This window comes from Erythrolamprus reginae, chromosome 6, assembly GCF_031021105.1.
Source record: "Erythrolamprus reginae isolate rEryReg1 chromosome 6, rEryReg1.hap1, whole genome shotgun sequence".
Taxonomy (NCBI): domain Eukaryota; kingdom Metazoa; phylum Chordata; class Lepidosauria; order Squamata; family Dipsadidae; genus Erythrolamprus; species Erythrolamprus reginae.
In genome coordinates, this window is record NC_091955.1 from 57,816,534 (window position 1) to 57,830,752 (window position 14,219).

General features: G+C 38.3%; 2 protein-coding genes across 5 annotated transcripts in view; one reads left to right on the forward strand and one right to left on the reverse strand.

The window, feature by feature from the left end:
• Positions 1-7,494, reverse strand: part of FGD6 (FYVE, RhoGEF and PH domain containing 6) — a 69,873-nt gene extending 62,379 nt beyond the window's left edge. The window contains exon 1 of the mRNA XM_070755851.1: positions 7,085-7,494. Within this exon, the coding sequence (XP_070611952.1) occupies positions 7,085-7,097 (13 nt within the window). The 5' untranslated portion in view covers positions 7,098-7,494. The remainder of the gene's footprint in view (positions 1-7,084) is intronic.
• Positions 7,418-14,219, forward strand: part of VEZT (vezatin, adherens junctions transmembrane protein) — a 41,564-nt gene continuing 34,762 nt past the window's right edge. For 2 of the 4 annotated variants that reach the window (XM_070755853.1, XM_070755856.1), the window contains exon 1: positions 7,451-7,625. In XM_070755853.1, the coding sequence (XP_070611954.1) occupies positions 7,590-7,625 (36 nt within the window). In that variant the 5' untranslated portion in view covers positions 7,451-7,589. Of the gene's footprint in view, positions 7,626-14,219 lie in introns of all 4 variants that reach the window. The other 2 variants (XM_070755855.1, XM_070755854.1) reach the window with 2 other exon arrangements.

Here is a 14,219-nt window from a genome sequence, read left to right on the forward strand (position 1 = left end):
TGGGTTGGGATGCCCATGTCCCACAGGAGGGACAATTTGATTTTAATGGGTGCAATTGGAACCTTGTTTAAACCAAGTTAATGAATGTTTTAGACTTCCTCCAAGTGAATAGGAGTTCACTTTTTAAATAATAAGAATTATGTGTCGGGGGGGGGCAGCATCAGGATTTGAGAGATGCTTAGGTGGGGCACGGCCAAAAGAAGGTTGGGAAACAATTTAAACAAAATATTTATTGAGTTTCAGATAGGAGAAAAATTTCCACCGGTTCATTCAAATTTGACCATTGCTAATACTACTAATTGCCATTTTCAAAAAATAAACAAATCCTTTCAGCTGATTCCGCAAATCCTAGAAATGTATAGTTAATCTAAAGCCAAAACTAACAGGAACTAACACTAACTTAACACAATCTGAAAAGAATTAGAAATAGAAAACTAAGTTTTCTTCCAATTTATTGTACCTGTAAACAGTCATATAAGTTATAGTACTTAACTAATAGTAGCTTCTTTAAAAAGGAAATTTGTATAGACTTTTAATGTTCTCTCTTCATAATCATGTCTTTTGCCTCTCAATAATCTAGAACAGTGATGGCTAACTTTTTTTAGTTCACATGCCAAAAGTGTGTCTGTGTGTGTGTGTGTGTTTGTGTGCTGGCATGTGTGCTGGCATGTGTGCACATGCCCACACTCCTTCCCCCCCCCCTTGCATGAGCACCCCCGCGCATGCACACAGGCCTTATTGAAACCTGGTAGGTGAAAAAAAATGTCCAAGCTGGCAAAACGGAAGTTCGGGAAAACACACTTCCGGTTTGCCCATTGTGCTGTTTTTTGCTGTTTCCATTGTCTCAAGTTGTATTTTCAATAAACATTTATTATCTCAATCTTACCGTATGTCATGACTCCCTGATACCAATTTGGGTTTTATAAATTAAGGTGAAGAGTTATCAGTGATCTCATAAAAGAATATTTTTCACAGGAAAGTCCCCAAATTGTTTAGCAGTCGCATAAATTTCTACATTAATGCAGGATTCCTTTATTGTTCAATTTATATCAGGTTGAAACTTGCCTTTTGATTTTCATAATAAAATATGAAGCCCCGGAGTGCTGTTTTTTGCACTCCGGGGCTTCAGAAAGCTTCCCTGAACCCTCCAGAGTGCAAAAAACAACACAATGGCAAACCGAAAGTGTATTTTTCTGAACTTCCGGCTTGTCTATGGGCAATTGTTTTGCCTCCAGTGCTTCAGGGAAGTTGAACATGTATAGCTGACACAGGGCAAAGTCTTGCATAACCTCCAATATGGCTCTGCGTGACACCTGTGGCATGCATGCCATAGGTTTGCCATCACGGGTCTAGACGTTGTCAACAATCTTCAAAAAGAATATTGAAAACAACTTTTCTTCAATTAATAAGAATTAAAAGTAGGAATAGAGGTTAACTCCTATGTTACCTATGCTCCTATGCTTCAATGTTACCTCTGCCTAGCTTTCAAACAACTTTAAAATCAAGACCTGAAGCTGATTTGCAAGCCCAGAAAAATGCTAGTTTTAACTTGATCAATTTCTCTACCTCTTCTACATGGTAGCACAGTGGTTAGAATGCATTCTGCAAGTATTTGATCCTGACCAGCTTCCATCTTTCCAAGATTTGTATCTGATTTTCCACATTGATTTTGCTTTTGGAAGATGGTTGGGAAAGTCGTAAATGGTGATCATATGATCTGGGATGCTGCAATTATCATAAATAAATTCCAAATATCAACCACATGAATTTTGATCATATGACCACAGGGATGCTGTGATGGTTATTAAGTGCAAGTATTGATTGTCAGTTTTCCAGTGCTATTGTAACTTCAAAAGGACAGTAAAACAGTTCTTGCAAATTTATGACTACCTGCATTTAGGTAGTTCTCAGAGAAGGAAGGCATATAAGTATAAACAAACAAACAAACAAACAAACAAACTTCTGTCTATCACCCAATATTGTTTTAGAAAATATATAACATTGCTGAAAGTAAAAATAACTTTCTATAATTTCTATGGCAGCTATGAATGTAAAAAATAATGGAAATGAAAAACCTTAACAATATTCTAAAACAGCAGTCACCAACTGGTAATTCGTGGACCAATGGTGGTCCGCAAAAAAATTTTGGTTGTCCGCAGAAAAATTATTTGCCTTTTTTATATAGCACTAAATCAGGGGTCCTCAAACTACAGCCCCTGGGCCGGGTAAGTGCAATGAACCTTTGTGTTACTGCAGAGAATTTCCCCTTTTGGGGTCTTTTTGTGCATGTTGGAGGGAGACAGATATTCCAACTTTGGGTCTGTGTCAGCCTCCTGGTGCAGGGCTTTGGGCGAAGGCTGGAGGGAAGCGCTACTGGTGGCGAAGAGCTAGAGGGCCTTGTTCTAGTGGGACTGCATCATATCCTGGAACTGTCTGACCATTTCAGTTCACTGAGCCTCCGGGCGTCAGTACTTGGCCTTGCACTGCCTCAGGTCTTTCCTCTGTTTGGAAAGCCTATGCTCGTAGTGAGGTGCTTCTACTGAGCCACCTTCTTGGTCAGAGCCAATTTGAATTGAGACAGCTCTTTTGCTAACTTTCTCATGGTAGCTGGGCAGGGAGGCAAGGAGTGGCTGGACAGGGAGGGATGAGGAAAGGCTGGCGAGTCACCCCTTGATGTGAGTGACATTGAGTTGGCCATGCCCATGCAGTCACATGACCACCTATCCATGCCCAAAGACCAGGTCATTAGGTAGATCATATTAGTGGTCTACGGAATTTAAAATTATGAATTTAATGGTCCCTGAGGTCCGAAAAGTTGGTGAACCTGTTCTACCTGCAACTATGAAACAACTATAAAGCAAGGAATAAAAGTAAGAGATATGGGCTTTATAATTATTCATTAGTCTTTTATAGTCATCCTTAACTATTTTAAAAGTCAGTTCCGTATTGTTTCTTCAAAGTCACATCAAGGAACTAAGCTATATATTTTATTACCATTACAACACTGACTTTCCTTTAGTTTCTAAATTGACAATTATCAAGGAAGCTAAATCACGAGTGTTGATCAGTTCAAAGTTTTATTCATGAATGTTTCGAGTCTGATTTTAACTTGATGGGGTATGTATTTGTAATTCATTTCCTGAAAATTCAAAGTCTAATAATTAAAGTCAATGGGCAGACATTACTAAGGAACTGAATGCTTTCAAATACAAGACTGAATCAAAATTTTATCAGAAACTGGATTGACCTATCAAGCTGCAGCAAACAAAAAGCCACTTCTGAAAATATCCAAATCAGTTTCATTAGTGCAGCCTATTTTAGCAGGAAGGGTAGTGATGTTTTTACCACACTTTTGAGATATCAAATGATTTGTAGTAAATTTATCAATTTATTGCAAATCATTATATAGCTTGAAAGAAATTGAGATCTAATGCCTGGGCCATTCTGATCTTGATTATGGTAGGTTACAAACTTAAAAAGTAAGAAATATCATAATGAAAGTTGCGTTAAATATTAAGGTACCTAAAGCAAAAAGTGTAGTACTCAAAAAAAAAAAAAGCAGCAACCAGACCTAATGAGAGTTTACAAAGTCCAGAGCTCACCCAGAATATAAACAAAGTGTCAGTGCCACCAAATGGTTAACAGATAAGAATTTGAGCTTTAGCGCTATACAGACTTAATCCTATAGACAACAATCATTATCAAAAATCTAGTGCTTTCAGTATGCATTTAAATTCCAAAGACCCATGAATTTCTAGACTACCATGTCTATATACTCCCCCCAAAGATTAGAATTGCCCCCACCCTCCTTGCCTTTCGTGAGCTGCTTAAAACCCACCTCTGCCGTCAGGCATGGGGGAGTTGAGACCCTCTTCCCCCTAGGCCTTTACAATTCTATGCATGGTATGTATGTATGTATGTATGTATGTATGTATGTATGTATGTATGTATGTTTGGTTTTTTATATTAATGGGCTTTTAATTATTTCTAACATCAGACTACTATTGTACACTGCTTTATTGTTGCTGTTAGCCACCCCTAGTCTCCGGAGAGGGGCGGCATACAAATCCAATAAATAAATAAATAATAAATATTGATTCTATAACATTTCCATGCCACTTTTCATGTCTGTCATTATCTAGTATGACTCTGCTCAAATATTAAAAGTATTTATTCCTCAGTAGGATAAACGAAAGCTGCATAGTCATGCAACTCTGGTTAGTTCATACAAAAATAAGTTCATAAATACTAATGTACAACTCACAAGAAGTGTATATACATGTTTACAAAAAAAAGACTAAAATCTGTGTCCAATAGTGATTAGACTTATATACTGCTGCACAGTGCTTTACAGCCCCCTCTAAGCGGTTTACAGAGTCAGCATATCGCCCCCAATAATCTGGGTCCTCATTTTACCCACCTTGGAAGGATAGAAGGCTGAGTCAACCTTGAGTCTGGTGAGATTTGAACTGGTGAACTGGTGAACTACAGCCAGCAATCAGCAGAAGCAGCTTGTAGTACTGCACTCTAACCACTGCGCTACTAAGATTCAGTGTATCCAGTGTTCCATTTCTTCATCATACTAGAACAGGGGTAGGCAAAGTTGGCTCTTCTATGACATGTGGACTTCAACTCCCAGAATTCTTGAGCTAGCATGATTGGCTCAGGAATTTTGGGAATTGAAGTCCACAAATCATAGAAGAGCTAACTTTGCCTACCCCTGCACTAGAACAACTTGGAGGTAATTATAGATATACACAGTATATATACATCTACATTGTATGATGAAGTTGCTTAACAATTATTTTTTAATCCGATTGTTTGCTTCACTGTCAGTGAAAATACAGTATATTTTCCAATAAAGCACTATTATTCAGAGCACTTTAGTACTGATAGTTCCTATGTCAAACCCAGAGAACAAAATATCACAATTACTACCATACCATATTTTTTATTAGGCCAATCTCCTCAATTCTATATACATTTATAAAAAAATAGTGAAATCCAAAAAGTTAACTTCAAGAAGAAAACTGTAAATTCAATTATTTGCAATTAAGTATGATGCAAAACAAGATTAGCCAAAAGTAATGTCTAAAATAAAACTTTCTATCATAATTATATATCTACCAGTGCCTGGTTTTCTGATTAAGTTAAATTTTACATGATCTCAAGAAATAGCTGTTTTCTCAACACAGTGATCATAAATAATTTAGCCGGTGGTGTTTGTTAAAATATGCTATTTAAATGTAATTAGGTAGTCTGCTACAATATTTAGTATGTGAAGAAAAGGTACCCTATAAGCTCCACTGATTCCCCTGGAATTTACTTTTGAATAAACATGTATATGGTTGGTCTATAAGGTAATTTTCAGGTCATCACCAGGTTTTGGGTTTTAAAAAAACAACTTTGATTTACTCTCAAAATACACTGTTTAAAAACACATTGCAGACCATTTAATGTGTGAATTCCCTCATTTGAAACATAAATAATGTTTTCTCTGACAAGAGCAATGGCATTCACATGAAAGTAAAACTATGCCAATGACTGAGGCAGAGATGAGAAAACAATTATAAACAATTATCTTTTTTGATTGGCACAGCAAAGTTTAGGTCAGAAAACTCTTATTACAGTATTTTCAAATCCTGAACTCCTATTTGCAATTAACAGCTGTAGAGTTACTTTCATATCCACTATTCAAAATGTCAACAAAAAGTATCAGTATCAAAATGCCACTAACCATACTTGTGCAACTTTTCAAACAAATGATCTTTAAAATCATTTCCCTTACAAATCTGCAGAAAATATAGCTACACACGTCTGATCTAAATTCCTAGGCATAAAACAAAATCCCATAAATGTTTTAATCCTTAAAGTCTTCTTGCCCCCCAAAAAGTGGAAAGACTTTTCTTCCCAGGTTTATTTAAGGTGATCTCCACACAGCCAGAAAAGCTGGGGAAAGAGAAAGAAAACACAGAGCAAAAATGGATTCTTTCCCAACTACAGAAAGCAGGAAATTGGGGGTTTGTTTATTCCAGCTTTCCTCCAGATGCGTTAGCCTGCAGGTCTCACCAATCCCGGCAACAACGAAGGAAAAGTGTGGGTCAACCGAAAAATCGTTCTCCCAATTGATAAGATAGAGATCGATAGAATTCTTTATTAATTCTATAGATCGCGAGGAAAAAAATAAATAAACTTTATTATTTAACAGTTCGGGAAGGGTTTACTTTTTCACTCTCAGGTGACGCTCAGAAAGAACAAGCGCTAGGAAAATTTAGTAACACCGATCTCAGAATCAGAAAAAAAACAAGGGCTGAGAAATAAAGTCGACGTAGAGGGCATTGCAAGTCCTGGAGACCTTTTCTTGCAGTTGATCTTCCCCGCTTCTCCCCTCACTCAGGGAAGATAGGAAAACAAAGGACTCCGGGGTCCTTGCCTACTCCCTGAGCTTGGTTGTTTTCCTGCAGGCGTTTCATTACTCAAAGTAGGTAACCTAACTAGGTAAGTAGCACCGATGAAGTTACGTACTGTAGTTTGGGTACTGAAACAAAGAATTCGGAACCGAAGACGAACGCCAGAAAAAAGTTGTCCTCGTCCGAGTTTTAGCAAGGGTTTTTAGTAATTAGATTCACTTTTTTGACTTCTTGTTATCTTTGTTGCAATTCTATTTTGTAACGTTATATTGCTGAGTCCTTCGGGATTGGGCGGCATAGACGTCTAACCAAATAACCAACCAACCAACCACATACATACATACATACATACATACATACATACATACATACATACATACATACATACATACATACATACATATATAATAAAAGAGTCGCACTTCCAACCCTGTGGAGTTTCTCATAAGTAGACCCTTTAAGCCACCTCCTATCTCTGCTGGAGCTTTAAGGAATTGGGGAAAGAAGCGGAGAGGGCTCTGAGGAGAAGGGGGGAGCCATTTCCTCCTATTTGTTATGTCCCTCTCGCTTCAGCTGGAATTTTTAAAATCTGCACTTTGACCCGCCAACATCTGTGGTGGCGGCGGCGGCCAGAAAAGTTTCCAACGCTTTTTGCTTCGCGCCCCGCAACTCACCCGCTGAACTCATGGTGCCTCCCTTCCATGCGCTTTGCCTCGCTCCGCTCCTTGGCCTTCTTCAAAGCATAACAAGCCCTCACGCTGGATGCGCAGAAGGGTAATGAAAGCCACCGAAAACCGCAGCCCGTCGCTCCGGTTCCTGTATAACATTCCCGCAGCGGAGAGAGGAAGACCGAGCGAGCTCTGACGGTCTTTGCAGTCTTGAGAGCGAAGTTCCCTGATTTACCCCCGCGCGAGTTGCAAAGCAGCGACCTCTGCAGGCCGCGTGCCGTCAATTGCAGGCGCCCCCTTCTGATTTCTCTAAGACCTCCTCGGCCTTGTTCAATCTGCGCAGCGACGCCACAGATTCTTCTCCTCCCCTTCTTCCCGCAGTGGCTATTGGGTAGCCATAGTTGGTGGGCCGCCGCGGAGGGGCTTTGTGGCGGGGCGGTTATAAACGCCGGGCTCGGCGGACTCGCTTTCCCATGGTGCCTGAGGAGAAGGGAACGGATGGCGGAGAAGGATGACACCGGAGTTTGACGACGAAGTGGTGTTTGAGGTGCGTAGCCTAGCGAAAGGGGGCCGGGGGGAGAGGTTTTGTGTTCCCGCTACTAGAGATGGAGAGGGTACTTTCCACACACACCCTTCAAGCTGCCGTTGGCGTAAGGAGGTGTCGTAGAACGGGCGTGTAGCTACGGCAGGTGGAGCTTTTTGCAGGGCCCGAGGAGGAGGAGGAAGATTTCCCAGGGCGGTTGAATCCAGCCGTGTGTCTGGTGGTGAAACTTCGCTTCCCAAGGGAAGGAACAGCAGTGCTGTCCATTAATGGAATTGGGAAAGTTTGGTGTGAACTAAAGTGTGACTAGCACATTATTCATGTCTAGTTCGAAGTAAGCCCCACGGAGTGCAGTGCGAACTTACATCGCACTCTAATAATAATTGGAGGAAAGGTTTCACTCCAGATCTCCCAGAAACAAAGCTATTTATTTTATTTATTTTTATTTATTTTATTTATTTATTTTGCCCAATACACAATACATATAGAAGAGAATAGACATGAGGTAATATATATAAAGAAAAATATAAAATAGAGAAGATATATGAAAGGAAGAAAATATATATGATATATGAGATAAAGGAAAGACAATTGGACAGGGGACGAAAGGCACACTAGTGTACTTATGTACACATATGTTATATTGTTATTATGTACACTTATGTTATATTGCAGAGAAGTAATACTGTATACTACTTGCGTTCAGCAAAACAATATTCATATATCTTTTCCTCTATTCTTCATTGACGTATTCTATTCTCGTATCTTTTCTTCTATCCTTTCCCTGATATTTACTACTACATGTTTTTATTCTCTTTAACTTTCAGTTTGTATTGGACAAAATAAATAAATAAAATAAAAATAAATAACTAAATAAATATCCTCTGCAAGCACAAGTGCTAAGCATTTGATTATGACACATTTTAGTGAACTGGTCTTTCTTCAAGCTGTATGAATTTCCACATTAATATCCCCTTTGTTTATTTGTATAAAGCTTTGTGTATTATCTACTTTCTGGGACTCAAGATGGTTTGTAAGCTGGAACCAAAATAACACAACAACTTGCAACTACATTAACAAAAACTAATGAGATATTAAGTGGTTTGCTAGAAAACATTAGGGGAATCTTTAGTCTGATCAATGGGATAGAAACCATAGAATTGATAAAAACAAAGATAATTATTTGAATTAAATTAGTTTATAAATTCTAATCTCTCTCTATAAAAGCTTCGCTATGATATGCCATATGAGGCTATTGATTTTGGAAAATGTTAGTAATAAGGCCAAATGTTTTTCTACTGTTGTCTCACACATTCCCTCTATAACTATAATAAAGGTCACTAGAAGAATATAACTGATTTCTTCTTTGGAAATACTACCAATTTTAAGTTGCATGTGAACAGAATAATCAGAAATTGAAACATCACCTCTGTATCAGTATTCATGCAACAAGTACTATATAAGTATGTGATCAGTTTTGATACTAATGGTGCAGAAGCCTAGATTGACTTTAAGTTATTAGTGTGAAGATCTCTTTCTTAACATTACAATTCAAAATACATAATGCAAAGAAAGGAGGGGGCAGCATTACAGTATATTGATCAGCTGCAATAAAAATAAAATAGTGTAACAGTGGCTGCTGGCTGGGCTACAGTTGGATGAAGCACAAGTCTGCAGCATATTAAAATGGCTGCTGTTAACTGGTTTATGATAATGAATGTAGCTTAAGGCATAAGTAATGCATTACGTACATTATTATATATTATTTTGATAGTGGTATTTATACTATTGATTAGAGACTATTAACCCTAATTTTTAGCTAACAGATCTTTAAGAAGAAAATATTTATATCAGTGTTAACTACATTGAAATGTGGATGTATGAGCACATTTAAATTTTGCATCCAAAGCTAAATGTAGTATTAATAAACAATTGCAAATCACATCAAATTATTGTTGTCCAACAAGGTTTCTATCTTAAACTGAATACAGTGGTACCTCTACTTAAGAACTTTTCTGATAAGAACCGGGTGTTCAAGATTTTTTTGCCTCTTCTTAAGAACCATTTTCTAGTTAAGAACCCAAGCCCGGAAAAATTTCCCAGGAAACTTGAGAGCAGCACAAAGGCTCAATTCCTGCCATTCCCCCTTTAATCCCAGCCATCTCGGGCTTTTCTGGACTGCCAGAAGAGCCTTTCGGTGGCGCTTAAGGAGGCTTTGGCAGTCCAGAGTGAAAGAAGCATTTTCCTTTCTCTGGGCGCTTGGAGAGGGAATAAACCTCTGCCAGCGCCCAGAGAAAAGAAACGCTCCCTTTGCTCTCGGCAGCCGAGAAGTCACCACAGCGAAAGAAAGGCGCCGGCTACAAAACGAGCGAGAGGAGAGGGGAGTCCTTCAGCATGGGAAGTAAGAGGCAGCAGCAGCAGCCAGTGCATGGGAGGCAGCCTTACGCCAGGTGTATGGGAGGCACATGCTCCTCCTCGCCACCTCAGAGTCCCTCTTTTTTTTTTAAGCCTTAAAGTTTTGGATTTTTTTGATTCCCCTCATCTCACCTTCTTCCTTCTGTAGCGATTCTCTTCCTCCTCCTCTTCCTCCTCCTCTTCCTCCTCCTCCTCCCACCCAAATTCCGAGCTTTTATTTCTTTCCTAATGGGTTTGCACGCATTATTTGCTTTTACATTGATTACTATGGGAAAAATTGCTTCTACTTAAGAACGTTTCTACTTAGGAACCTGGTCATGGAACGAATTAAGTTCTTAAGTAGAGGTACCACTGTACTTAATATCATGGTATCAATTGTACAGTATTGTTACTTGGCTTTTTGCTTTGCTCTTTTCATATTCATAAAAAAGTAGCAATAAGGAAAGCATTGAAAACTTCTAATGTCAGTTTAACAAGCTATCATTATGATTTTATACAGTACCATTTATTTATTTATTCATTCATTTATTTATTTGGTTTTTTTTTAATACCTCCCTACTTCTTAGACTCAGAGCAGCTTGTTAGCAATAGCACTTTTTAACAGAGCCAGCATATAGCCCCCACAATCCGGGTCCTCTTTTTACCCACCTCGGAAGGATGGAAGGCTGAGTCAACCTTGAGCCGCTGATGAGATTTCATATTCATATATTAAACTGATAGTAATCTAAACTATTGGGTTTTTTAAAAGTGCACTTTGTATTTGTGCAGCCCAAATATCCAGAGGATCTACTATGAGAACTTACATAGATCTGCATATCCATTTACAATTGCTAAGTTTCATTCTGGAAAAAACTTACCTGATAAGAATATCTCCCTCAGAAGATATGGTTTCAGTATCCAAACCAGAATATGAATGTAGATTATAGGTAACTAAAAAAATGGAAAAGGGAATTATTGAGGATGAGAGCAAAAAAGTGCAACCTTGGAATGGTCCCTATTGACATGTAGAACAAAAAGCAAAATACATTTGATGGTCTTTCAAACCATTCTCAGTGTTACAGGATTTTTCCTAACATGCATATTTCTTCTTTCTGAAGAATACCATTGCTAGGATTGTTGCTTACAACATTGGTAATGAACAGGTGTGTGTGTGGGTGTGTATACACACATACGCAGTCAAGATTCAGAGGTTATACATTTTATGCTGTGGTGTACGGTAATTTATTGGGTATTTTTCATGGTGTGTTTATTATCCCAATTATTATAATATTTTAACTGGGTTTTATGCTTCTGATTAGTGTTAACACAGAAAATTAAGTGTAAAATTAGCAAATTAGATTTATGCAAACTACCTGTCAAGCTTCACACCAGCTGATAATAAATCATAATTATCCAAATCTTACTCAGCTTCACTGCGGAAGACTCTCAGATAAAAATTGGCTAGGTTGGAATATTCTGATCCTTTCCTCCTGCCATTCTGAGTGAATGAATATTTTGAAAGGTTTGTTAATGGACTTGAGAAGCAACTGAGATAAGTGTATAATGGGTCTCTCTAGTCTAGTAACCAGTTGCACTTTGTGAGTTTCAATCCTAATACTTATCCTATTTTCTCTTTCCTTCCCTCTCTGAATCTGGATATATCACATTTCTAGTAATGGGTAATTATGCCACCTATTCCATTTTCATTTCTCCTTTGGCTGGAGCAGAAAAAAATTACCCCCACTTGCCATCTCTCCATTTTATGACATGGAAAGGGATGTTTCTATCTTTTAAGTCCTCAGAATTTTTTAAAAGAAAAAAACATCTGGCAGGTACAAAGACCATTGCCAGTCAGATAATTTGGATTTATAAAGATGTTACAAATGGAACTGTAAAGGAGATGAATGTCATCTGCCATATCTCAAGCATATACAGTTTCTGGGTAGTTTTTACAGTGGATCAAGTATTCAAATCCACCCAGCCTGTGTTGACAGTCAAAATGCCTTCTACACTGAATTATTTTCCCCTGGCCATTTGAATGGAAGATTGTGTTCCAGGACCAGGGGAACAGTGAACAGTATATTTTAATTTGTGCTGTTAGAGAGGGGTGTGTGTGTGCAATGAACTGAACATTGAGCTTCATAGCCAGTTGCGTAGAAAACTGAAATCCAGTACGAAGAGAGACATGATCCCCAACAATAATCAGGCAGAGTCTTTGATATGAAGTCAGAAGAATTGTAGAAATCCTTGGCATGTTTGGTTGATCTTTAAGGAGGCACAGAGAAACCTGATAATTCTTAGACAAAACAAATTATCTGAAAGAAGAGAAGGCTTGGAACTGTTTATCAAAAAGTGCAGGTGGCAATCATAATTGGCCTGAAATGACTTCATCCAAGTGGAGAATGAACTGATTTATTATATAACAAACCATAGAAAAACGATCATGCCCATTGTCTTGCTACTAGATTACAATGAAATAGTGAAAGTATTGAACTGAATTTGCATTTGTCCTCCTTGCTTCTACATTTGACAATGGGTGATGGGTAGAGGACAACTAAAGCTTTACATCCAGTCGTAGAAATACTATTTTTACTATCTTCCATGAAGTTTGGATTGACCAAACTGTGATTTTTGGAAAATTTGCTCGGTGACCAACAAGCTGTTTCAGAAGCATAGGAGAAAGCAGAACAAGCCATCTGCCAACAAAATAGCATTGTGAAGGTGAGACGTAATGTCCAAGAAAAACATCCCAAGAGGAAAGGATAGAGCAGTCCAGATAGCTTGCTGGTGAGAAATTGGCATGAAAAAAGCATGACAAGAAACAGATATAGCCTTGACAGCTCTAATGCAAGGCTGCCAAAAGTGCCCTTCTCCCAAAATGGGTCACTTTGATTTATCCCCAAGGCTGCAATTACAGATCTGATGGGTGAGCAAGGTCTCGGCTTTCTCCTTTCCAAATACGTCAGCCTCCTCTGTGTAGTCTGTAGGCAGGGTTGAAAGTTACGTTTGCAGACAAGTGGTATATGATAGAAATGTGAGCTCCAACAGACTTAATTTGCATTCCGGATGATCAGAAGTGATTTTGTTGTGGCATCAATGAATATGTGGACTCTGAAGCCTATGGCTCTCCAGGAACAAAACTGTAACATATGGAAACCCTTAAACTGTGCTACAGTTTGTCCAACTTGCCGGGGTATTGGAGAAATATCATAAATATTAATTTATATTTGATTTTATATGGCTTTCTCTCTTTTGATGACTAACTTCAAGTCTGCAACTTAGTTAAATTTTTGGTCTCTTGTGATGCTAGTGGAAGAAAATAATAGATACCATATTTTTGGAGTATAAGACGCAGTGGAATATAAGACACACCTTAGTTTGGGGGGAAGAAAATAGGGAAAATAATCTGCGTATTCATCTGGCTAGCATCCTTAGTCTGGTCATGTTCAGCACATTATTTTATCCCCTGGTTAAGGACTTTAAAAAAATTATTCTGAGAGAGTAACAAAGAAAGAGCTTGCAAGCCAGTAAGAGCTGCGAACATCATTAGCACCTGGAAAGAAACAGTCTGAGCAAGTAGAGCAATGGAAAAAACCCTGCAAAGACTTAGGGTTTGGAAAACATTCTTCTTTGCAGAGAGTAACAATGAAAGATCTTGCAAGTGGGTAAGTGCTGGGAACATTGTTAGCATCTGGCTAGGGCTGGAAAGAAACTTATTCGGAGCATGTTAGAGTAATGAAACAAACCCTGCAAAGACTTAGGGCTTGGAAAACATTCTTCACAGAGAAAAACAATAAAAGAGGCTGCAAAGTAAGAGCTGGGAAGATCGTTAGCAGCTAGTTAGGGCTGGGGGGAAAAGCTACATTCAGAGTATAAGACACAGCCTAATTATCAGCCTCTTTTAGGGAGAAAAACGGTGAGTCTTCTACACCGAAAAATACAGTACCTGAAAAGCTAGTTCCTATCTCAGTCCTTATCATCCCCATTTATGACTCCAGTCAGGACAATCACGTCATTGAAATGCTTAGCTCTTTAGAATAGAACATTATTTGTGACAATATTTATTATTCTTTGTGTATGTTTTCAACATCTGTATGATTTATTCATTTGTTGAGGATAGTTTTAAATACCAAGATAATTTCTTGGAGCAGTTTTTAAGCAGTTTTGAGGGGAGATAAGTGTTTTTTATTTTTGAAATCTTGTATT